Source organism: Mytilus galloprovincialis, chromosome 4 (assembly GCF_965363235.1).
Source record: "Mytilus galloprovincialis chromosome 4, xbMytGall1.hap1.1, whole genome shotgun sequence".
Classification (NCBI taxonomy): domain Eukaryota; kingdom Metazoa; phylum Mollusca; class Bivalvia; order Mytilida; family Mytilidae; genus Mytilus; species Mytilus galloprovincialis.
In genome coordinates, this window is record NC_134841.1 from 12269422 (window position 1) to 12295720 (window position 26299).

General features: G+C 31.8%; 1 protein-coding gene and 1 long non-coding RNA gene across 3 annotated transcripts in view; one reads left to right on the forward strand and one right to left on the reverse strand.

The window, feature by feature from the left end:
• Positions 1-22462, reverse strand: part of LOC143071376 (cys-loop ligand-gated ion channel-like) — a 50836-nt gene extending 28374 nt beyond the window's left edge. Inside the window, exon 1 of one of the 2 annotated variants that reach the window (XM_076245628.1) lies at positions 22274-22462. In XM_076245628.1, coding sequence (XP_076101743.1) covers positions 22274-22300 — 27 coding nt within the window. In that variant the 5' untranslated portion in view covers positions 22301-22462. Of the gene's footprint in view, positions 1-21656; positions 22074-22273 lie in introns of those variants that run through there. The other variant, XM_076245627.1, reaches the window with a different exon arrangement.
• On the forward strand, positions 4707-11135 carry LOC143071375 (uncharacterized). Its single transcript, XR_012976888.1, has 2 exons — positions 4707-5846; positions 6191-11135. It is a non-coding gene; the product is annotated as an uncharacterized LOC143071375 (long non-coding RNA).
• Positions 22463-26299: the final 3837 nt, after the last annotated feature.

The following is a 26299-nucleotide window of genomic DNA, read 5'->3' on the forward strand; positions in this document are numbered from 1 at the left end:
GACAACTTTTCTTTTATATAAAGACACTGCATATTCCTATGTCGAAACAAATAAGTCAATAGTTAATAGTGTTACACTACCTTGGCGTATAACACATGCTTAACCTTCGTACTTGCGTCGGATGGTTTGTTTTTTGTCCATAATTTAAATCGATACATGAAATATTTTTTCACTGCACGATTACCATAGTTAATTGCTTCTATAGTTATACCGTTGTATGTAAATTATAAGCAAACGGGTTTTTAATGAGAAACCTTCTCTGACAAAGCAAAGTATTATTCTAAATAGATGCAGAAACTCGTAGTTATGAAAAGATTGCCGGATATTCGCTTGATTAAAATTATCATTACAGTATTATCAGATGAATTACAAATTTAAACAACAAATTAAATGAAGATTTACGACAAAGAGCTAATATATTAAGTGAAGTTATAAACCCATTTAACTAAAAACTAATCAAAACGATTGTTTAAAAAGATAATATGTCACAAAAAAATTTAAAAGTATACTCTGATAATAGAGTCTCTATTATTTTATATATAGAGGATTCAGTATTTTATCAAACGTCATTTAGAATTTGATTTTTGAAGTAATTATATTTCAATTAATTTATAACTGTTATAATTTATGCATATATAATATAAATGTTATATTTGAGATAATTTATAGATGTGTTACGTACTTCATTTCTCTGATTTTATTGAATGTATCAATGCATTTCTATAACAGATTAATGTACTATCAATATACTTGTGAATGTGGCAGGAAAAATGAACAATGTTCATCGTTACGTCCAATAAATTAAGTTATGACTGTGGCGTGGAAAAAGTCGACGAAATTAATTATCTTGGTTGCAAGTTAAAACCTACAAGTCATATGTAACGCGTTTCTTAAAATTGTAATGTTAAGGAAATCATTAGACTAAAGCATGTATATTTAATTAACTAAGTCCTCTATGCACGATCTTTTACATTTATAACGAATCCAAATGATTTGTTGTAAAACAATTTGTCTTTAAGAATCTTTGAAAATTAGTTAATGTCCACGTTTGGTGTTTATGACAGGTTAAGGTGCGTTGTACTAGCGAGAGGTTACTAGATAAAGAAAACTTACGGCAATATACATGTTCATGACTAATCCAGATGGATTGAATCTGAATCTGAATCTGTCAAAATCGGCAATAATTGACACGTTTATATCGAATAGATATTAATGAACTTATATTTATATAATAAGGGACTTTTATGTTCAAATTTTCCTCGGAAATTTTTTGTGAATTTACTTTTATACATTAATGACATAACCACATGTCGGTTTCGACGACGACGCCAATGACAAAACCTTATGTTAATATGGAAATGTTGAATAATTAGAGAACATCATGAATTAATATTTAAAATGTCGTTAACATCGAATCGATAGAGGATGATGTTGTGATTGTTGCATATAGTAAACTGTACATATTGATTTCGATACGAAACTAAATTGTGTCTTGCACATAACTTGCCGAGGTAGCAACAAATGATCAACGATCAAAGGTTAATTATAGAGGCATGTGTATTGATTGTAACCTATCAGGAACCATGATTTACTGTCAAAAATAATAAAGCATAAATTTGAATTAAACATTCTCAGGAAAGATAGTCAAACCTTTCGAAAGAAATGATAATTTTAAATAACATCTGTGTTAAGAAAATGTATTTCACATTGTCAAATGGGTAAAAATTATGGAAGATGACTGCACGATAGATAGAAAAATTGGAATGCATTGCTCGTTATACGGGTGGATGATTTATTTGACATTTTCGAAGTATCTATACTTGATAATTCCTTAATTTCTGACGAGTTTGTACTATCGTCTCATTCGTAGAAAAATTCTTTCAAATCATGTGTCATTTTCACAAAATTTAAGTCCTATTTTTGCGTAATTCGTGCGCGTACAGTGTCAGAGTAACACATTTCAAATGATTTTTTTGCTATTTTCTGATCGTCTTGATATCGTCATAAGGGACTTTCTTAGAACGTTAATAATAACTCTAACAAAAAATCGTAGCTTCTTTATTATTGTATGTATCATTTTTTCTGCAAAACTAAATTCAGCGTACATGAAGTTCATGTCCATCCTGTTACCGCTACTTAAATCAGCCGTTAAATTGTTCTCTCTGTGAATATTGAACTAGTCAGTCATGATTTAAAAAATGCAAAGTAAACTAAAAACAGCACGTTTATTGCATAACAGGGACGATAAAAAAAAGAATCAAGACATTTAGTAAAAACAACATGGGGTACTTTCTTGTCGTTTCTATGCTGTTACCAACATATTTGTTAATTACACCAATGTAATACTTAGAAAAAGTTCAATAACGTGTTGTAAACCAATATCACAACAGAAAAACATTATCACTTCATCAAAGGGAGTAGTTGTTTCATAACATATTCAAAAATGTAAAAATTTGTCTATCCTGTTATGTCTATCATGTTACTATGGTTGCTATGGTTATAGTGACAGGCCATACTACAGTAGACAGAAATGTCTTTAAAAAGTTTATAATGACATCTAGTTGCACACATGATGAAGTAATTCGTTGTTTGAACTCATTATGAGGTTATTAAGTCTTAATCTTTACAATTTAGCATTAACAGGTAACAGGTTAGACAAAAAGGGTAACAGGAAAGACCTTAACATAGTGATATATCATTAACATACGTTCCTGTCACCATCAAAATAAGTTCAAAGAGAAAATGCGGAACATTATATATTGCTATCTTAGACTTGCATTACTGGTTGTTATTTTTATAACCTTTGAAAAACAATTTTTAGAGGCATTTTTCAGTACAACATGGAAAATTGGCAAACAGTCTATTATTTCACAGAATGCATGCATATAGAAGTTTTTACTCTTGAAAACCATCTTCTTGGCTACAAAAAACAAACTTCAAAATTTATCGAAACCTTTTCCAAATAACCCAAAAATTCCGTCTGAACATAGTAACAAGAGATACAATACATTGCACCCCCTATCAAAAAAAAGTTTCAAAATATTCTTGTATGACATAACCAAGATTGCATTTTTATGTATGTTGTTCAATAAGTATTGTTTGTTTTGATTTGCTAGTGATGAGGGTTGTTTGAATAAATAACTTTAAATCAATTTTGAAATTTCAAAATTCGACATTTTTTTTAAATGACCCATTTAATAAGTCTCATATCTCAAAAAATAGGATGAATATTATTTTTTTTTTTTACTTTAAATGTCAGCTTGGTAATGGGAGTCGTGGAATTATTTTATCTTCAACTCAAACAAACACCAAAGGCAGTATATTCATCTGCTCAGCTTAGTCAATCATGGCAAATTTCCATTGTGTAAGATTACTTCTAGGAGTTGTCCTTCATAGTTATTGAAAGTTACACTTTCACCCACCTGACAACACAAGTCTTTGAAATAAAATGATAAGTCTGTTTAACCAGGTTGAACATATTTACAAAAAATAGCCTAACCAATATGATAATCTATGGGCGCTTAATATTTCTATCCAACACTAATAATATTATAAAAACTCTCCTCTGATATGAAAAAAAAAACACAACATAGCATTGATTTGAAAATGGTTTTGATAATAGATTGAAGTTGAATATAACTTTTTTAAAATTGTTAAACTTTATTAATGTCGCGTACACAACAAAGGTAAATTTTCATTCGTGTCCTGTTTCTCTTTTCTTTTAAACTACTGTGTAAAAATACGGGCTAAATTATTTCCTTTTCTACACATATTATCAACTTTACTCGTTTACCGCTGTAAGGCTCCCATGTTTACTCTCTTGTTAGGGATTTGTTATATGTGTTAGATTTTCCATCCAACACAAGACATAACTTATAGTGCATATCGATAACTGTGGGCTATTTCGCGAGTTTTATTGAATACTTTATTACAAATATTGCGTTTTATCTGCTGTTTAGAGTGTACTAACTTCATTGAAAGTCAGTAAAAGTAGTTTATATGAGAAGGACAACTTCTGTTTGAGATAAAGACACTGCATCTTCCTTCGTTGAAACAAATCAGTCAATATTTGGTGTCTTAACATTTGTAAATGCTTCGGTTTGTTTGTTATTTGTCCTTCTTTTAAATCGATATATGGAAAATTTCTTCTCTGTGCGATTATCACAATTAATTGCTTCTATATTGCTACATGCAGTTGTACGTGTAAACTGCAAAAAAAAAACAGATTTTGAAAGAGAACCGTCTCCGACAAAGCAAAGTATTGTCCAAGATAGTTGCAGAAAGTCGTAGTTTTAATGAATTTTTATCGAGATTGCCAGATATTCCTTTTATTTAATTTTATATTAAAGTATTATCAGAGGAATTACAAATTTTAATCAAAAAAATTAATATAGATTTACGACAAAGCGCTAATATTATAAACGAAGTTATAAACCAATTAAACTAAAATGTTCAATACACTAAGCGTGATGACACTTAATAGCAAAGATTGTTGTCACAAAAATTAATAAAAGTATACTCTACTATTTTTATAAAGAGGATTTAGTATTTACAAACGTCACTTAAAAATTGATTTTGGAAGTAATATTTCAATTTATTTATAATTGATAATTAATGAATAAAGAATATAAATGTTATATCTGTGTTAATAATTAATTGTTTTGTACTTCATTTCTCTCAATTTATAGAGTGTACTAATGAACTGCCATAATGGAATTTAAGTTAATAGACTTAAATTCAGTTATCGCCGGGGCCACTCACGGATTGCGTTTCATGTTTTAGATTTACCCGACATGAGTGACGTTATATTCTGTGACGTCATTTATTCCTTTTTAGAATTTCATCGCAGCAAGCAAGATGTTTAAATTTTGTAAGCGGTAAACTTGAAAATTGAAATGGTAAAGTAAACCGTGTAAGAATTTGTATGGTTATAACCTGACTTATGCTTCTAATGTGATTAAAAGTAATCTTAGAAAGAATTCGTTTTATCGATCGTCAATTTTTAACCATATGGCATCGCCACGTGGAGAGCACATGGAAAGACTGAATGACAAATTCATTGGTCTCATGAATGGATTACTCGTTTTCAATTTTTATAATTATTTAATTTTTACAAGTGTGAGTAATTAGATGCAACATTGTCCTAAGATTTGCAGATTATAATAATGTTTACCAGGCGTAATATATTTCTACATAAAATTAGATGCACGAGTGTTTTTATTTTAATTTTTTTATATATATTACTTTGATCTCATATCTTATACTTTGAAATTGAGTATTGACAGATCGTCAAGTGCCTATGGGTAAGCCTAACAAATGGTATTTTGCGCTGTAACAGATCAGGCAGGTTAGTAACGTGTCTTTAATGATTATGTGGTGTGGGGCAGGTGTTATCTAATGAACTCCCGAAACTTCCGAATTAAAAGTAAATTTTCCTTAAGAGGGTATACATCGGTAATTGTGTATCTAGATCTTTCATAGCACATATACAGAAAATATTCCATGAAAGGATATGAACGTAAAAGGGACGTACTCTTTGGGGCGAAGGACCCAGGTTCATAACCGGAAGTTCAACTTTCGATACAAATAAACAAAAATCTTGGAAATCTTGAACAGAGACCATATCTGGAGTTAAGAAGCAGTAGTCAGAAGAAATCATTGCTAAATGTTAGCTTGATGGTGGATTTAAGCAAATATTATCATCTGTATATATCCGGCTATACATTTTGCGTGTACCTACACATTTGTGTACTCAAAATTGTCAAGAGTCATTCATCACAGTGACATGTACAAATGTATACTTTTTATAGTAACTACTACTCTCTAGACTAGACTAGGTCGATATGGTATGTATAGTTCAGTTAGATCAAGAATTTAGCCAACAAATATGTCAACAGGCCACAGCTTGAATTATTGTTGTAATAACGAATCAATAATAACTCAATTATATACTAATATTACACTATGTTACTATCAACTGACTATGGATTTTAGTTTATATAAATCTGTATATATACTAATTTTGAATTATTTTTAAATTATTGTAACTATTATTGACACAACCACATGTATGAGTATACATAATTTTTAATTGTTATTGTTTCTTTGTACAGTTATTTGGTTTTGTTATGTCAATGCTATGTACATTGTAGCATGGGGAAACTAATATTTACTTTTTGTTGAGTTGTAGCACATGTTGGGTAGATCAAGAAGAGACCTTGCTCGGCCACAGAACATGGCCAAGGATTGTAACAGTTGGACCTGAGACTTGGACAACAAGGCCACACCAGTTTTTTTTTACAAATGGGTTACCATACTGGACTGGATTCACGACTCATCACGCCACTAACTCAACTGCTTTGGTCACATACATTTGTACATTGGATCATCATCGATGATATTTATGCTAACCCCTAGAGCTTCGCATTGGTATGATTCAGTTGAAAAATTTTCAGGTAATCGTCAGATTTTTTAGTTAAAAGCAGTATATTACTTTTAAGTTAAACCAACTCATGTACAAAATGTACATGTGATTCCAACATATAACAAACTTATTTATATAGATTAAGACAACTTTTTCTAATCTTATGGGTAGGATTGAAAAGATTTGTGTAATGTTTATATCTCAGTTTCTAAACTTAAAATTGCTGAATGTGTTACGTTTACAAATTTTTATGGCCATACAATGATGGGATGCCACATCATGTGCTTTAAATAAAAAACTTTTGGAAATATGACGTTACATTCTATATAATTATATAATATATTTATACTTTGAAACTTTTAAATGTTGTTTGGTATTTATCACTTTTTGAATGGAGGACGCTTCGATTTATATATTTATAATATTAATATTTATCTTGTTTAATAACCTGATAAATAAAAAAGATTTTTTTGTAATGTTAAATTCTCTCTTATTATAAGTAATTGGATAACTATATTTGGTATGTGCGTACCTTGCAGGTCCTCGTGTCTGTCAGACAGTTTTCACATGACCTCGTCCTCATTTCATGGATCAGTGAACAAGGTTAAGTTTTGGTGGTCAAGTCCATATCTCAGATACTATAAGCAAATGGTCTAGTATATTCAGTGTATGGAAGGACTGTAAGGTGTACATGTCCAACTGGCAGGTGTCATCTGACCTTGACCTCATTTTCTTGATTCAGTGGTTATAGTTAAGTTTTTGTGTTTTGGTCTGTTTTTCTTATACTATATGCAATAAGTCTACTATAATTGGTGTATGGAATGATTGTAAGGTGTACATGTCTAGCTGACAGGTGTCATCTGACCTTGACCTCATTTTCATGGTTCAATGGTTATAGTTAAGTTTTTGTGTTTTGGTCTGTTTTTCTTATACTATATGCAATAGGTCTACTATCATTGGTGTATGGAATGATTGTAAGGTGTACATGTCTAGCTGACAGGTGTCATCTGACCTTGACCTCATTTTCATGGTTCAATGGTTATAGTTAAGTTTTTTGTGTTTTGGTCTGTTTTTCTTATACTATATGCAATAGGTCTACTATAATTGGTGTATGGAATGATTGTAAAGTGTACATGTCTAGCTGACAGGTGTCATCTGACCTTGACCTTATTTTTTATGGTTCAGTGGTCAAAGTTAAGTTTTTTAGTTTTGGTCTATTTTTCTAATACCTTGTGAATTAGGTCAACTATATTTGGTGTATGGACATATTTTATGATCCTCATGTGGTTTATGCTGGTTTTATTTGACTTTGACCTCATTTTCACGGTCAATTGCTAAGTTTTAAGTGTTTGTGTGTTTTGGTCTGTTTTTCTTTATTTATAAGCAATAAGCCAACTATATTTGTTGTATTGAAGAATTGTTAGCTGTACATGTCTGCCTGGCATGGTTCATCTGACCTTGACCTCATTTTCATGGTTGATTGATCAATGTTTCCTTTTCTTGGTTAATGTTGAGTTTATTTGACAGTTGTAATAAAGCTGTATATTTAGGCCTATCAAGATAGTATCAAGGATTAGTAAAGAAGGCAAGACATTTCAGTGTGTGCACTCTTGTTTTTATATATATACATATATATTAAGGGAAAAAAGGGGTCCAATGGTTTTATCTTGTAATCAACTTTTAATCTTGACAAGTTTGTTTTTTTTACTTTTTAAATTGTCAGTCGCAGTTAAATATATACATGTATGTACATGTAATATTAGCAAATCTAGAACAAACTAAGTAATTATTTACAGCTTTGTCTTGCAGTCTGCTCCACTGCTAAAAATCTTTAGTATTTAGGTGTCAACAGCTTAATTTATATATATACTAGTATAGAATGTATTGTAATCTTCATCCTGGGGGATTCTAGAAGTTGCCCAATTTATGAGTATTGTACGCTGTATGTTTAGGTGCCGTTTGTTATTTTAGGCTGGTGCTTTATATGGAACTTTTCTTTGCATAAATGATTGGCCCTACTGGTTGCTGGGCAACAGTTGATTCCAAATTATGGTTGTTATTTATCATGGAAATTATAGTACAGGTTGAATTTCAGTAACTTAAGCATGAACGCTGGGACTATTTGAATTGTTTTGCTTTTAATTATGAGGGTATCTAGATGTTGTTAAGCACTTGTTTGTGTTTTGTTTTTTGTGTAACACAGGTCATCCTTTATAACTTTTGGATGTCCTAACAGGTAACTTTAACCAGGTTTACCTTGTTTAATCTAGGCCTTGTGATATCCAAGTTCAAATCACCTTGTCATTTAATGTAATAAAGCTGTCCTTTCATTGATTTTGAAGGATTATAAAATCAATAAATGGGTTGGAGATCCAATACTGACACTTAATACAGGGTTTTCCAGAAGAATTATTATTTGTCTTGATTTATTATGCTTTAAATTATAATCATATTACTATGTAGCATATACTTCCATGTAGCTATTTGCCATACAGAATTGTAGGAGATTTTTAATGTTTGATGTTTTAATAGTAGAATCCTCAATAGTAAGTATGTTTTTGTAGCAGACTGATATCCTCCAGATGGGGTTGACTAGGTCTAGGCATGGAAATGTTTTTTTTGTGGTGGCATATTTGTCACATGTTAAACGTTAACTCAGAATATACATGTATAATGAAACTGTAAGGATCCAACATAATTTTAATTAACTTGTAGTGGTATTGACACAGGTAGTTCTAGAGTGGGTCTTTGCCAATGAGATGTAGAACATGACCAGATGGAGTGTGAAATTCATCTTTCTTAAGTAAGGATGGTGGCAATTTAGACCAATGCAAACTGGACTGGTGCTGCTATAGAATTTACAACTATTTATTGCCTTTATAATAAGCTGTCAGGTTGCTACATAAAATATTATGATTCGATCAGATCAGAACTTTTTCACTGGATGTTTTTCACTTGTCACTCTTAACCTGCTTATGAAATGAATTCTTAAACATCTTTATATTATTGGTTGATATTATACTATAATATACTATATTTTATGATATACAAATACAATCAACTATTTTATGGTTTGCTGTAGTTTTGGTAAGTATTTTTATCTGTGTAGGTAAATATGTTTTGAACAGTTGTTCACAAAACTTCATCTAGATTATTTAACATTGTACTTTAAATAAAAATATCTATTTATCTATCTAGACATTATCATATATATGGACCAAGTTGTACGTTCAGTAAAATATCTATCTATCTATATATGTACCAGTTGTACGTTAAAAAATATCTATCTATCTATCTAGATTATTTAATATTATATGTACCAGTTGTACGTTAAATAAAGATATCTATTTATCTATCTTGACATTATCATATATATGGACCATGTTGTACGTTCAGTAAAATATCTATTTATCTATTATGTACCAAGTTGTACGTTAAATAATATCTATCTATCTATCTAGATTATTTAATATATATATGTACCAAGTTGTACGTTAAATAAAAATATCTACCTATCTGAGTTATCTCATATCTGGTTCACAGCTTTGCAGCGAACCGCCCTTTTTATGGCGGTTGACAGAGTCTCTGTTTTCCTCCGTCAATGTGGCAGAATTCGCTGCATAGAATCTTAATGTTAACTATGAAATTTTAGGTTTTTGGATAATACAGACTACACTTGTGTATCCCACGGTGTTTTCTAAATTTTAAGCACCAGTGTATCCCACGGTGCATTTCATATATATCTATCTTCACATATATCTATCTATCTACCTGGTTGCCATATTATCTTCGGGTAACCGACCATAGATCTATCTACATATACATGGTCTATGGTCTATATATCTATCTACAACATATCTTAGTATCTATCTACAACATATCTATCTACATGTATATATATTATATATTATATGAATCTATCATATTATGAATAAAAGCTGTGGCCAGATATCGCCAAACCATATATGTATTTTGTTTTAATGGCACCATCTGAGATAATGGAATTTAAGTTAATAGACTTAAATTCAGTTATCGCCGGGGCCACTCACGGATTGCGTTTCATGTTTTAGATTTACCCGACATGAGTGACGTTATATTCTGTGACGTCATTTATTCCTTTTTAGAATTTCATCGCAGCAAGCAAGATGTTTAAATTTTGTAAGCGGTAAACTTGAAAACCCGCCCTCCCACTCCTTTTTATTGAACAAGATACTGCTCTTTTCTATTTATTTTTCAGGTTTTGTCGGTGAAAGTGGTGATACAGATTTGACTGATGATGTTAACTCGTTTGCTGTTGAGAAAAGTGACTTTTATTTTTGAACTTTGAGCATCATAAATATATTCCCGTAAATGGCAGAATTCGCTGCATAGAATCTTAATGTTAACTATGAAATTTTAGGTTTTTGGATAATACAGACTACACTTGTGTATCCCACGGTGTTTTCTAAATTTTAAGCACCAGTGTATCCCACGGTGCATTTCATATATATCTATCTTCACATATATCTATCTATCTACCTGGTTGCCATATTATCTTCGGGTAACCGACCATAGATCTATCTACATATACATGGTCTATGGTCTATATATCTATCTACAACATATCTTAGTATCTATCTACAACATATCTATCTACATGTATATATATTATATATTATATGAATCTATCATATTATGAATAAAAGCTGTGGCCAGATATCGCCAAACCATATATGTATTTTGTTTTAATGGCACCATCTGAGATAACTGCTAAATGTACCATCAATATCCTTGTGAAGGTGGGTGGGAAGACGAAAATTTTCTTTGAAATGAAATTTAATTATAACTGTGACGTGGAAAAAGTGAATGAAAGTAATCATCTTGATTCGTCCTCTGTCAATATAATCTGAACAGTTAGAACAGGTCCATATATGACGTATTTAACGCGTCAAAAGTCCATAATTGATAAATATATGCGTTTCTCGAATTTTTTAGACTGTTGATTTTCCCGTTTTAATGGTTTTAAACTAGTCATTTTACAGGGCACTTTGTAGTTTGCTGTTCGGTGTGAGCCAAGGCTCTGTGTTGAAAACCATACTTTGACCTATAATCATGATAATGGTTCACTTTTAAAAATCATGTCTTGGATGGAGAGTTGTCTCACTGGCACTCATACTACATCTTTTTATATCTATATAAGTTTGTGTATGTATATTTTTAACTTCTATGTAACCTATGTACTTGCATGGTTTTATGAGAATAAACTACCTATCATATATATTATTCAAAATCCACTCTTTTTCTTTTAATGCATAAACACAGTCATGTTAAAAATCCTAAACTGAACTTGGCTGGAAGCGAGTGAACCTATTACATTACACAATTACAACGAGTATCTCAATCACAATACCTTGGTCTCGTTGGAACGCTATGAATTTCAACTATATATCTAAAAACAAAACATATGTTCTACTTGCATGCTAAAGGACTAGTACTGACAGAAGGTTATAAGGTTTCGTAAAAAAACATATGTATTTGATTTCTTAAATCAGTATATGGCATAGGAGATTTGCCGTTTATTTGAAGGCTATCGAAACAATAATATGTGGTAACAATGGTTATGAGCGATTATTAAAGCGCATGTGGTCGTTGAACGAAATATCTCAGATTTGTTTTTATTCTTGCTGGAAGTGGTCTTTTAAGGTTAAACTGGAATCACAAAGGATCACTGTGTGTTCGGTAAATGCATGCCTACGGCAATGAGATGTCACATTAACTGCAAAGGCAATACGACCACTGTTTCTCCCTTATTAGTCTTTGATCAATTGGCATTCTTTTGAAAATTGTGCAAAAATGCATCTTTGTTTCAAATACAGTTATCTTCTGCTGAAGGCATAATCTTAATTTCTTACTTTGAACAGTTAATGCCTCGTCGACGTTTTTTTCTACGTCAGCTTTTCGAGTAAGCAAATTATTGTAAATCCGATATCTTAGTAAGCATTTGCAATGTCATGTTTGTACATGTTATTTTAAAGAGTTTCAACCGTCCTGATGTTTACGTCATCACAATTATTATTTTGTAAAACAGTTTGCTTTTCTCCTACTTTTAAGAATTAAAGCAAATAAAAAATAAATGCATTTTGTCTGTTAAAAAGAAGGAAAGAGTATAGGTTAATGGAATTTGCATTACGTTTTGTTTACATATGATAATTAAAGTTAATTTTAATCAAACTTAATCATTAAGCAAATATATTCATCACAATTTTGATTAAGATGCATTATTTAAAATGTGTACAATGGCATTTTCCGTAGCCATGTTAATTTGGTGTTAAAATAAAAATTATTGCTTATTGTAATGGAACTTTCTTTCAATTAAACAGTGAATATGAGTTGATGTTTAGAACGTTGGTAATATTGATCATGAATACTGAATCTCAAGTACCAAGTACAGCAAAAAAAAATCGGTTATACCAGAAGTCTATTTTAGTATACACCTTAACGCAGACCAGACAAAGAGACACGCGCATATTCAATCATTTAGTAATGTTACTGTAGCAATCACTAGACAACGCTTTAGCATAAATATCCGTTAAAATTCGTGTGAACAGAAAAAGGTTGATTTCATAAATCCAATGTTGTTTACTTTGAGGAAACATTACATGGATGCCTTTCATCTCATAGGGAGTAATTGCGATGTTACACATATAGCTTGACAAACCTCAATTTATAAATGTTTCGAGCAAGTAATAGATATTCAAAGGGTTGTGCATGGAGTTTTCTTTCTCTTTTGTTGTTTTTGTTTTGTTTGCTTGGAAGTGACAGAAATACTTGAGACTTGAGGCTCGAGGCTAAACACTTTCAGAACAAAATCTGTATAGTTACGTTAAGGGGACGACCATTTGATATTCTGGGGGGGGGGGGGGGGGGCAGGATTTATTATAAATAATACATGTATAGTCAAGTCATTATGTACCATTTAATCAGAATTAATCCTCATCCTCTGAAGAAATGAATATTATATGTCCCCAGCTGCATATGCATGTATTCCATACATACATAATATTAAAGTTTGGTTGTAACTAGGCTTTTTTAGAAGCATTGGCAGACATATATCGCCGAGCGGAGCGAGTCAAAATTATTTTTTAAAGGGTTTTGAACCTCTGAAGGTCCAAGAATCTAATGAAACAAATGATGCAAAATCATGCTTTCTGGGTGTTCCAAAGACCCTTTCATAATCTGAATATGCAAGTTTTGCTTAATAATTTTTTGACAATATTTTGGTCTCAAAGCAAAATGTACCAATTCAGTGTAAGACTTAAGTTTCTATGAACAACATCAGAATACCAATGTGCATGATAGATAAAGCAAAAATGGAATTCACATAGTTAAATCATTGTTAGTCTGTGGCTGCTGTTTTTTTTTAACTCATGATCAAGTTCATAACAAAATTACTAAATTACAAAAGGAATACAACACTATTAAACAGAATACAGAAGGGCAATCAATGAACAAAAGACAAATAAATAAGGAACATTGATCCCGAAAAATCAGGGCTACGTCTGAGGGAAAACAGAACTTGCTTCTTGCAAGGTACTCGCCGTGAACACAATTTGATATAGAGACAAGTGTTTGGTTTTGAAATTTCCTACATGAGGTATTTGCCTCAATGTAGTTACGGCCCTGTTAAAATAAAAGTGAAGTAGGTTTCCTGAGACAATATACCTCAAGTTAAATGAAACCAATTTTCAAACATTTAAAGTATATTTAAATAATATTTATACTTTTATTATTAAAAAAATTGGAAAGTGTTTCCCGATTTTTTTGGGGAAAAAAAGATGAATTTATGAAGAATCTGGTGCCATCTCATTCTCATGAGTGCTATGTATTAGGAAGAACACATTCCTTTTAATGTCATATGACTTTTCTAAGTTAAAACAGCAAGTTTCAATTGAATAAAACCCATCCGTATTGTTATGCAAATACCGAAGAAACGACTAAATAAATGGGAATAGCCATAATATGTTAGTTTGGATATTATACATGATTTATTTTAATTGTTATTGGCTTTGGGCTAGCTACCAGTAACTGCGAGTAATCTTAGTACTTTGTATCTTTTTATTGGGATGTCATGAATACAATTGTCTCATTTTTGGGGTTGGTTTTTTTGTTTTTTTGTTTTGTTTTTGTGTTAGATGTTTTTTCTTCTCTGCTTTGTATCGGTGTGCCTGACACAAATTAGGAGCCAGTAGTTCAGTGGTTGTCGATGGGTCATGTCAGTCATAATTGTTTTCATAAATTGTTTTGTAATAAATTAGTCAATTACACTGTTTCATATTTTTATGGTTTTGTCATTGTTGAAGGCGGAACGGTGGCCTATAATTGCTTACATTCACTTCAACTTTGGTTGTGTCATTGGCAATCATACCTCATCTCCTTATATTTAAATTATAGTTCAGTGGTTGTCGATGGTTCATGTCAGTCATAATTGTTTTCATAAATTGTTTTGTAATAAATTAGTCAATTACACTGTTTCATATTTTTATGGTTTTGTCATTGTTGAAGGCGGAACGGTGGCCTATAATTGCTTACATTCACTTCAACTTTGGTTGTGTCATTGGCAATCATACCTCATCTCCTTATATTTAAATTATAGTTAACTTGCAAGTGTAACCTTTTTTCTGTATCAAATTTATCAATCCGTTTGTTTTTGGAAGGAATGATATATGCTTAATAATTAGAAATCGATAATCGAATTGCTTTCACATGATTCCTGAAAACCTTATTTAAAAAAGAACTAGTCGATACCTTCTAAGGTATTGCTTTTACAAATTACTCTTTGTTTGCAGACATAATTCCATACAAGTTTAGGCGGTATGATAATAAGTATGAGACTGGGCCATGAGAATATGTCCGCCTTATCCAACATGCGCGTAGCTACGTTTACGTGAAAACGCCCGGGCGTACACTTGAATTTGGTAAAACAAAATATTTTCATCTAGATATTATTAAAAGAATGGGTTAACAGTACATCAACCGTCTAAGTTTTTCTTCAATTGCTTGTAATTTCGAATAAAAATGACAAAATTGGTGTCATATTTATATATTTATTCATTTTCTGTCAAAGTCTAAATCTATCGTGATTTCTATACTCGCTTTCCCGTTTTAAAGAAAAATGTTGATAAACTAAAAAATTATATTTCTACGTTAATTATTTCCTCCCTTATTAGTAAGCCTTATAAGTAATTGTTATTTATTTTTTTGTATTGTAATATGATATATATATCAAAAGGAAAGTAAGATAAATTTCAAACGGTCGTGAATAAAAATAATTGTGTGCTTTCAATTCACAAAGATTTTAAAAACCTTGCAGCTCACAAAAAACATGTAATAATAATTTACAATAATCATATTAACAAAATTTAATTAAGTGCTGTCATATTGTTAATTGTTTTTGTACTGTTTTAGTATGGATTTTAAGTCTTTGTTTATATTGTGTATAGTAATCTATTCATATAGTGGACTGGTAGAATTAAAAAAAAAAAGATTCGTTTGATAAATAAAATGTCCATTCGTAAGTACTTGACGTTTATGTTTATTGATACTACATATATTCTATACTATATATGATACTATATATTCAAAGTTTTCGAAAAAAAAATACTAACAGGAACGTATTTTTATTATAAAATTTCAATTCTATTTTTGTTTGTTTGTTTTAATAGTTTAACCTTATGACATCTATATATTTGTACTATGGTATTGTTTTGAAAATTGTATTCACTGTGTTGCCCAGCTATCCTACACGCCTTGATTCATTCACAGTATAGATCACATTTCAAATGCACATTATCGGTTTGCGTTCTAAAAAAATCCAATAATACTAATTTCACTCGTGAATGTGCATTGTTGTTTTTCTTATCTAAATTTAGGACAAGGCTGTAAGAGATTTACATTTGACTTTCATGCACGGTCATCATTACTTACGGTATCCTGACCTCTAGCTGTTTCTCTTTTGTTTCTTATTTGAATCACTGTCCTATAATAAACTTTTTTCGTGTGTCATTGATGCTTTTTTTTTTGTATATTGGCGTCTGGTGAACACCATTCTAATTCTGATATTGGTTATTTTGAGGGTATATGTACAGGTATTCATAAACTTTCTGAATTAAGATATTCTTCGACAAAACTAAGTTTCCCTGTAGAATATTTAAATTGATTTAAGTAAAATCAGGAAATCCTTCAAATTTGAGACCGAAAAAAGTTTCTTTATAAGATGTCCCAATCAGTTGCATGCCACAGGTTTCATTGCACATGGAAAATTGACTTTAGATTTACCTAAACAATTAAATCTACCATGAGTACAGACAGCTTCAATATCGAGTTGAGAACATAAAGGTCCATACAGGAAACAAAATATAAAGATATGTTAGATAAAATAAATACATGCAGAATTCCAGATTATAAAGCAAACTGAGTGCATAAATTTATATTGCGATTGGTTTGTTTAATTTGCATAAGTCATCCGGTTTGGAGAAATTAGGATTTGCAAAAGGGTTATCACGCACGGCATTGGGAAAATTAATGTACATTCCAAAGTACTAAATAAAACAATGTAGCTGTACAATGTAAAACTATTTACAGAATAGGTGTTAACATACTCTTTCAACTGACTTCTTCTAAAAACAGTCAAATTTTTCAATTCAAAAGCGAACACAAATTCAGCAACAATCTCTTGTTGCCCCAGCAGTCAGCAGTCTTAGGTTCATGTATTGCTTTTCTTTTTTCTTTTAAAGAAAGCAACTTGTTTTATTATAAATGTGTAGATGTAGGTTCAGTATAATATGGTTAAAGTTTTAATATATCAATAACTTTGTCAAACTATAGTATGATTTTACGATAGCTGGACAAAAACTGTTAATGGTCAAAAGAGTATCCAGCGCATCATGACGAAATTATATATGATGAATTTTCCCGTAATTTATGGATGTATAAAAGGATTTTCTTGAAATATTTACATTCTGAGGTTAAAATTTCGTGCATATAAATTATTTGTAAAACCGTGGTCAAAGTTAATGAAACTTTCTTGGAGGAAAACGCGTATAGCGAAAGAATAAATTTCCATCCTGGTAATTATGATGTCGGGTTAATTTACATGATAAATTTATAAACCTCCATATTTTGTCATGAAACTTGTGCAGAAATTAAATGAAAATATTTGATTTGTTTAAATCCTGTAATGGACTGATAAATGAATAAACTTTTCGCGGGGAGAAATTTCAGGCGAGAACCAGGGTTTCTATCTACACATTTTAATATTGCACCTGAACAACTCAGAAAATTAATCATTTCATGTTCATTTACGATTCTAAATAAACAATGAATAGATTAAACATAAAAAATAACCATTGTGAATCTAAAGAATGTTGTTATTGATATGAGTATGTCATTCTCAATAACTTTAAAACGTCCCAAGGCTTAGCACCCGCTCATTTACTACCAGCTGGTTCATTGGCCTGGATCCAATAGGGCCTTTAGGCCCTGACCGAGGTTCGGGCGTACACTTGAAAATGACCTAGCTACGCCACTGTCCAATCAATCAAAAAGTAAAAATTGTCAAAATCGGATTTTCCTGAATTTTGTCATGATAATGTAAAATAAGCAACATTATAAAGTTTTAAAAGAGGCTCTCGGTATTCAGACTGCCGTATTTTCCCGCGTTATATCCTAGTGTCTTCGGTCGCTAAAAACGAGTCAAACAATGATCGAAAGAATTAAATAATATAAGAGTTTATCATGACCATCAGATCAACTTTCAAGACAATCAATTAAAAGTCGACTATTGATTCAAATTAATTCTACCCCCCCCCTTTTTTTTTGGGACCATCAATTTAAAGCCGACTTGATTCAAATTGATTGTATCCCCCCGTTATGACCCTCAATTAAAAGTCGACAATTGATTCAAATTGATCAACATATAGCATAATCATAACCACAAAACATTTATTATACGACATATCAAGGATCAAAAACACTAAAAACACTTACAAAGTTTGTTTCTGTCGTTAATTGAAGTTAAAGATGAGTTTTAGTCTCATTAAGTTATCCTTCAATCAGTAAATCATTAGTAAATAATGTTGGTGGCGGAGATCAATGTATTGCGATTGTTTTAGACATAGATCATGTATAAAGGAAAACAGATATCCTGATAAATTGCTTTATAATTTAAAAAAGAATTTACAATATTTTGGTTTGTATTTTATATAAACCTCCGTTAAGGTATACGTATGTAATGTGTAACCAGGCGTTTATATCTCAAACGTCCGTTCCAGTTAATACTTGGATCCAAGTTGTCCACAAACAATACGGTAATACTAAAAACTACAAATATCTATATTATGCACAATGAACCAAAATATATACACGAGCTCTTTGCATAAGTATGACCTCTTATATATACATTTTTACATGTACAAGTTTATACAATATAACAGCCTGTCCTCCTAATGGGACGTTATGTCACTACAATGTGACTGGTACAGCTTGTCCTCCGAATGAGACAGTCTGTTACTACTAGACAGTGCAGCCTGGTACAACTTGTCCTCTGATCGAACAGTCTGTCACTACCAGACAGTGCGGGCTGGTACAGCCTGTCCTCCGAGTGAGACAGTCTGCCTTGTCAATCCGTTCAACTTGTACGTTTACTTTGTACCCGGTACAAAGTGTCCTTTGAATATTAAGGCTCTTATTAGCGCTTAATATAACCAACGTAATGAACGTATGCTCTGTTGACTTGTGACGGCTCATCGACAGCCAACCGACAGCCTCGACTGGCGTTTCTCACTCTCTTATATACCCGTGTTCGATTTTATTATTTGCTGGATAGGGGTGTTCTCTATATTTTATCCTTACGGAGCATAGACAGTCCAAAATTTACGATCACCCCTATAACTTTCGACCCGGCCACTAATTTTCCCGCCAAACGTCTAAATCTATGTAACTCTTTCTCAAGCGTAAACCATGCATTGCTACACTAAGATTCTAATTGATTGTAACCTTAACTACAAGTAAACATTAAACGTATATGGAGGTCTAAATTAAAACCCATAGCTTATTGAAATGATTTGTCAAAATGTAGTTTATATTATGCCTTTTTTCCCAAAATTATAATAAAAGGTATGGTCACCGGGCTTTTTTAGCTATAACTGAAAATACACATTATAGCTATAACTGAAAAGACACATTATAGCTATTACTTAAAATACACATTATAGCTATAACTGAAAAGACACATTATAGCTATGACTGAAAATACACATTATAGCTAAAACTGAAAAGACACATTATAGCTATAATTGAAAAGATAAACAACAGTCTACAAAGCAATAATAAAAATTGAGCAACTCGATCTTTACCAACAAATGGCATGACATTACATACTACATATATATAATTCCACTTTAATTGACATGATAAGCAACGTGTTTTGACAACTTATCTCTATTATTTACAGGATATGCCACACGTTAAATTGACAAGACATGTTTTGTGTTTTATACCCCCCCCCCTTCCTGTATAAATAATTGGTATGACGTTCTACGTGTTTCCGAGACCTAAAATTGCAGACACAAGGCTGCGTTCACTGGCTATGTGAAACGTGTTTTGTGAACACAATAAGTCAAGCTTAATTGTTTGCTTGTTTGAAATTAAAATATAAAAATCAATGAATTGTTTACCATGTATTCGTTGTTATATTCAATAAAATTGAGAAAGGAAATGGGGAATGCATCAAAGCGACAACAACCCGACCATAGAACAGACAACAGCAGAAGGCCACCAATGGGTCTTCAATGCAGCGAGAAACTCCCGCACTCGGAGGCGGCCTTAAGCTGACCCCTTAAAAAATATGTATACTAGTACAGTGATAATGGACGTCATACTAAACTCAGAATTATACACAAGACCATAGAATTAAAAAGCATACAAGACTAACAAGGGCCAGAGACTCCTGACTTGGGACAGGAGCAAAATTGCGGCGGGGTTAAACATGTTTATGAGATCTCAACCCTCCCCCTATACATCTAGCCAATGTAGAAAAGTAAACGCATAACAATACACACATTAAAATTCAGTTCAAGAGAAGTCAGAGTCCGATGTCAGAAGATGTAACAAAAGAAAATAAATAAAATGACAATAATACATAAATAACAACAGACTACTAGCAGTTATCTGACATGCCAGCTCCAGACCTCAAATAAACTGATTGAAAGATTATGTCTTCATGATATGAATATCAGGTATAATCCCTCCCGTTAGGGGTTTAGTATCATAATATCATAAAATATATGAGATGAACATAACCCGTGTCATGCCAACAACTGTTTTTCAAATAAATGTGTTTAGTTCCGATGCAAAGACCCTATAAGTGAATCAATATTAAAGCCAAAATATGCAATCTTTAATGACCTGACAACAGTAATAGTCATCGAAACTTCAAGTGTATTCAAAATTAACGATTAATACTTATAATGAATGTGAGGAAATTAAGTTACACTTGTTTCAATCTTGTTTAAAGGCTAAAGGTGTGAACGCTTCTTAAGTCGGAGAACATTTCAACATAAAGTTATCGTTGCAATTGTGATTCGTTATTTATCAAGTGCACCTGCACTTATGCCTTATGAGACTTTTCTGTCAGATGCCTGTATAAATACCTGCACTCGATTAAGCACCAATTAGTCATATAGTACAAGACTTCGAAGGTTCATATCATTTACATTCAACGTTTTTTGTAGGATTTTTTTTATTTTTTACCAACCATGTTGAACCTCGAATTGATAGTAAAAATAATATCAGATAAAAAAAAGTTTAAAATTTCGAAGTCTTAAATTATAGGACTATAGCACCGATCAGTCATCTTTTTTTTTTTTGGATCATTTGATTTAAAATTTCTTCCCAAAAGAAAAATTGTCCCAGTAGTGAAGTGAAAAAAAAAGTGTTTTCTGTTGTCTATTAGCGAAATCAAATCTCTTTTGATATACAGCAAATAATTCTTGTTCCTGTATGTTAAAAATATTTGTTTACATTACACATGAAACATTAACCAAAAAAAAAAATTGTCATACATATTCCACCACCACCAAAGATTAATGGTAACTGTCTTATTTTAAATTAATCACAATAAACTAATTATGAAGAAGTTCTGGAAAACTGAAACGAAAAGACAAGAATATGAAAAGTACATCGAAGCTGTAATTACCTTTCTTGATATAAGTAGTCTGCTTTTCTGACTTCGTTTGTAGTCCACCAAAAAAACTTCACTACGTCTCATTTTACAAAACCTCCAATTTATAACTTTATTAATTTCCAGATTATTATAATTCCATTAGAACAAACTTATAATGAAATCCTTACGATTCCTTAATAAATGTAAGTCTATAATTATGTCATCTGTAAAGTTAAATTGACCCATCAGATACTTTTAAAAATCATTAATGCATATTTGCACTCATGTAAAGATGCGCAAAGTTTTTTCCACGAAGCTCCATGACTGTCAATTCATTAATTAAGATGTGAAAGCATTTGTGTTTATTCAATCAATTACAATATCATCATTTTTTCTCGTTCTCCCTTAACTCCTTTGAAACCGGAAACCGGCTAAGAATTTCGGGTAAAATTGGATAGTCAATCAAAGTTGAAGCTAAGCAAACATATGTAGGCCGATGACGACTGATCTAGCTTTTTGTGTTTTTTTCTTGATCATTCAACTGACAAATGCTACAACTGATTGAAAATCGACCATATAACCTCATTATAGTATTCAAATATTTTACATCAAGAAAAGTCTAAATCTTAACTAAAAAGGCGCTTGCTTACCTTACTATTAGAACCTGTCACCTCCATAGTTACACTTTATGTGTGACGTAAATGTATATATAAATATAAGTACTGAGAATCTTATGTAAACACAACCTTTTGACAATTCAACCTATGCTAAGCTTTGTCATGTTGCAAGTCAGCTTTATGAAGATTGGTTGTTTTTGAAAGATATTGTATTCATAATAATAATTTTCCAGATACAGCAATTCTACTGAGATTTAAAATTGATCTTTTGTTTTTTAGTAAGTCGATACGAAATACCATAATCGACATTAAAACATGTTCTATATCAGGAGTAGTATTGATGTTCCTAATAGAAAAAATACAATAGGAACTTGAAATTATAGTCAAGGACTAGTTCCTTATGTAAATTTGCTTAATTTTAACAGATCTCAAAGAAAAGTTTCAATTGATCTGAATAAATATACAAATAAAGCAATATTTACTAATGTGAAATGGTAATTTTAACGATAAAAATCCGGAAAAGAAACTACAAAACATAAATGCTAACGTTAGTTACACAAGCGGGTCACATTTGATTTATAAATAAAGGTTGTTTTTTTTTACTAAGACTACAACATTTTGTGTAGGTAAAAATATAAGAATATAGTATATATATAGAAGAAGAAGAAGAAGAAGAAGAAGAAGAAGAAGAAGAAGAAGAAGAAGAAGAAGAAGAAGAAGAAGAAGAAGAAGAAGAAGAAGAAGAAGAAGAAGAAGAAGAAGAAGAAGAAGAAGAAGAAGAAGAAGAAGAAGAAGAAGAAGAAGAAGAAGAAGAAGAAGAAGAAGAAGAAGAAGAAGAAGAAGAAGAAGAAGAAGAAGAAGAAGAAGAAGAAGAAGAAGAAGAAGAAGAAGAAGAAGAAGAAGAAGAAGAAGAAGATGCTTTATTTCCATAAAATGGGCTCACAAGGGGCATGATATACTATCATTACAATTTACAATATTATTATTTTACAAATATGATAAACAATACAGTATACATAGTCACAAACACAAATAAGAGACAACAGTCTTCATGTATTATATATATATATATATATATATATATATATATATATATATATATATATATATAGGAGCATACATAAAACCTTCGTCTCAGGCACACCTCTAGAAAGTAACAAAAAAGAACACGGTGAGTAGGCCGAATATATCTAGCCGAACTGCAGGAGGCACCAAGGGACGGTGCTATATGGCATGGTGGGTGCATATTAAACTGTATCAGGACACTAATGATATGGTAAAATATTGTAAGAAGTTGCACATAACTGGTATGTCATCCTCGTGCCTGGTGCAGAGGAGTCAGTACTTTTTAAAGTGACACAACTGCAAGAGGCACCAAGGGACAATGCTAATTGACATTCCAAAGTGCACATATTACGAAAAGGATAAAATATTAGCAGTTTGATAAAAAATATCACAAACAGAAAGGTAATAGAACTTATACGATGTGTCCTATACCCCACCATGCCAACCTCGTGCCTAGTGCAGAAAGCCTGATTTAAATATTTATCTTTCAAGTTATATTTTGTCTTCATCAACTAACTCACAGACAGATATTAAGATATCAAAATTCTCTACATTAAGAAGCCATATCAGTTTTTGGCTAGGAATCAAATACATAAAGTTAGGGCATAGTGAGTTAATATATAAAAAAATACTATAAATGTTCCGATTTCTTGTAGAATTTTGTTATGTGAATATGCAACTACAATCAAGTTCTTTTTGGAACTATCATTAACAAATCCTATCTTTCTTCAAATATGTGAATTAAGTTCATCATTAATAATTGAAGAATCAACTTTTGGACATATGGAGTTGTAGGATTGGCAACAAGAATGCAAAGATCCGAAACAAAAAAGTAATGATTGTTATATCCCTGTCGTAGAAGTCTAAGAACTCGACACATAAGATAACAGATAATAATACCTACTACTTTCGAAATTTCTAAAATGAATAAAAATCATAGATTACAATTGATTAGTCATTGGTGGTGAAGCCTTAAAAAACTGTTTCGACGTTCACAGTCATTGGGTCGGTTCGTTGGTGAACATCGACTACGTGGTCTACAGTAGAAATAAAAAATAACCAACTGATACACCAAAAGATGAATCGTTGGTCAATAAAAAAAAACAGTACATTCCGCTGGCTTATTCTCGTGTTGCTTCTTTTCTGTTAAACACGAAACACTGTTCCTCCAGATGACACGGTTATGCATCGGATGCCAGCAACGAACCGGCTCACTTAAGTTGTTGACCGCCGTTTGTGTTTGGTTAAGTTTTAAAATCATAAAATATTTGAAGCAAAATAGTAGTTTAATTTTACCGGAAAAATATTAAATAACTCTCCTTAGCCTCGGTCACACCTTACCGGATAGCTCGAACGGACGCCTAACGGATAACTTTTTTCAATCCTTTCATGTCCGTTAGGCGTCCGTTTTTATCCGTTAGACGTCCGTCCATATCCGTGGCATGTCCGTTAAGCGTACGTTTTATCCGTCGACGTCCGTTCCGTCCGGTGGAAAATTTTGAGCATGTTTAAAACTTTGAACGTTGAACGTCCGTTAGGCGTCCGTTTTGTACGGTACTCGTCCGTTTCGTTTCCGTTTTGTATCCGTTACGTGGGTGCATTTTACATAGACAAATAAAATCGTATAATATAATCAAAATGAGGATGTTAATTTGATGTGTGCTTCTTCGTTACATTTGTTGTTTTTATAGTGATTAATATGATAACACAATGTTGACAGATGTACCCCTATTTTTGACATTTTTGACTATTGTGTCTGTTTGTTTTGTTCAAGCATCGGTGACAATATAATGGAATGTGATACGACTGTCATACAAGTGAGAGGTTTAGCTAGCTATAAAACCAGGTTCAATCCACCATTTTCTACATTTGAAAATGCCTGTACCAAGTCAGTAATATGACAGTTCTTGTCCATTCGTTTTTGATGCGTTTTGTTATTTGATTTTGCCATGTGATTATGGACTTTCCGAATTGATTTTCCTCTGAGTTCAGTATTTTTGTGATTTTACTTTTTTATACATCCGTTGGAGATCTGGCAGATAAGTTCACCAACGGACTTCTACCGGACGTTTAACGGATAAAACGCATGTTGAACGGATGAGAAACAGACTTCTACCGGACGTATAACGGATAAAACGGATGATGAACGGATCTGAAACGGATAAATGCCAAGTGAAAATTTCGCGCAGAAATGCCAATTATTGGTATATCAGATTTCTTAAGGTTCATTATGATTCTTATTATTCATACTCGATCTCAGAGTATAGGCACGTCTTCACAATCAAGCAGTTCTTATTCAGGCCAGACACTGCCCTTTGGCGGAATTTTGAAGAACAAACCATAACCAGTTACACAGAAACATTTTGAATATTTATGCGATTAACATGTATTGTGATTGTCGCCTTTGATTTTTCCGTAAATCTTGTTCATCCGTTTTATCCGGTACGCTTCCGTTAGGTGTCCGTTTTATGCGGTACTCTTCCGTTGGATATACGTTCGGACATCCGTTCTGTCCGGTACGTTTCCGTTTCTCGTACGTTGCATATCCGGTGTGTGTCCGTTATGCATCCGTTACACGTCCGTTTTATTCGTTCAGTACATCAACGGACTCCCAACGGATAACAATTTTGTCAACGGACAACTTTTATTTTCATACGTTAGCCGTCTGTTCGTGCTATCCGGTAAGGTGTGACCGAGGCTTTATCAACTATACGCTTATATGGGGCACTGTTCTTGTATACTATGATTTTTATTGCTATGATAACATTTGAACCATTTAAATATTTGCAGCAAAGTGAATGTTTTGCTGATTGCCAAGGAGATATAAAAAACGACATCAGAAAAAAATGTACTATTAAATAGAAAAATAATAATTAAATCTAAAAATACCACCTCTGATATATTTGTCCTCTTCTATATCAGTTGATATCGATTATTGCTTTCTTTGTTGTTAGACAGAAATATTTTGCTAAATCAATTAAATGTTTTTTATGT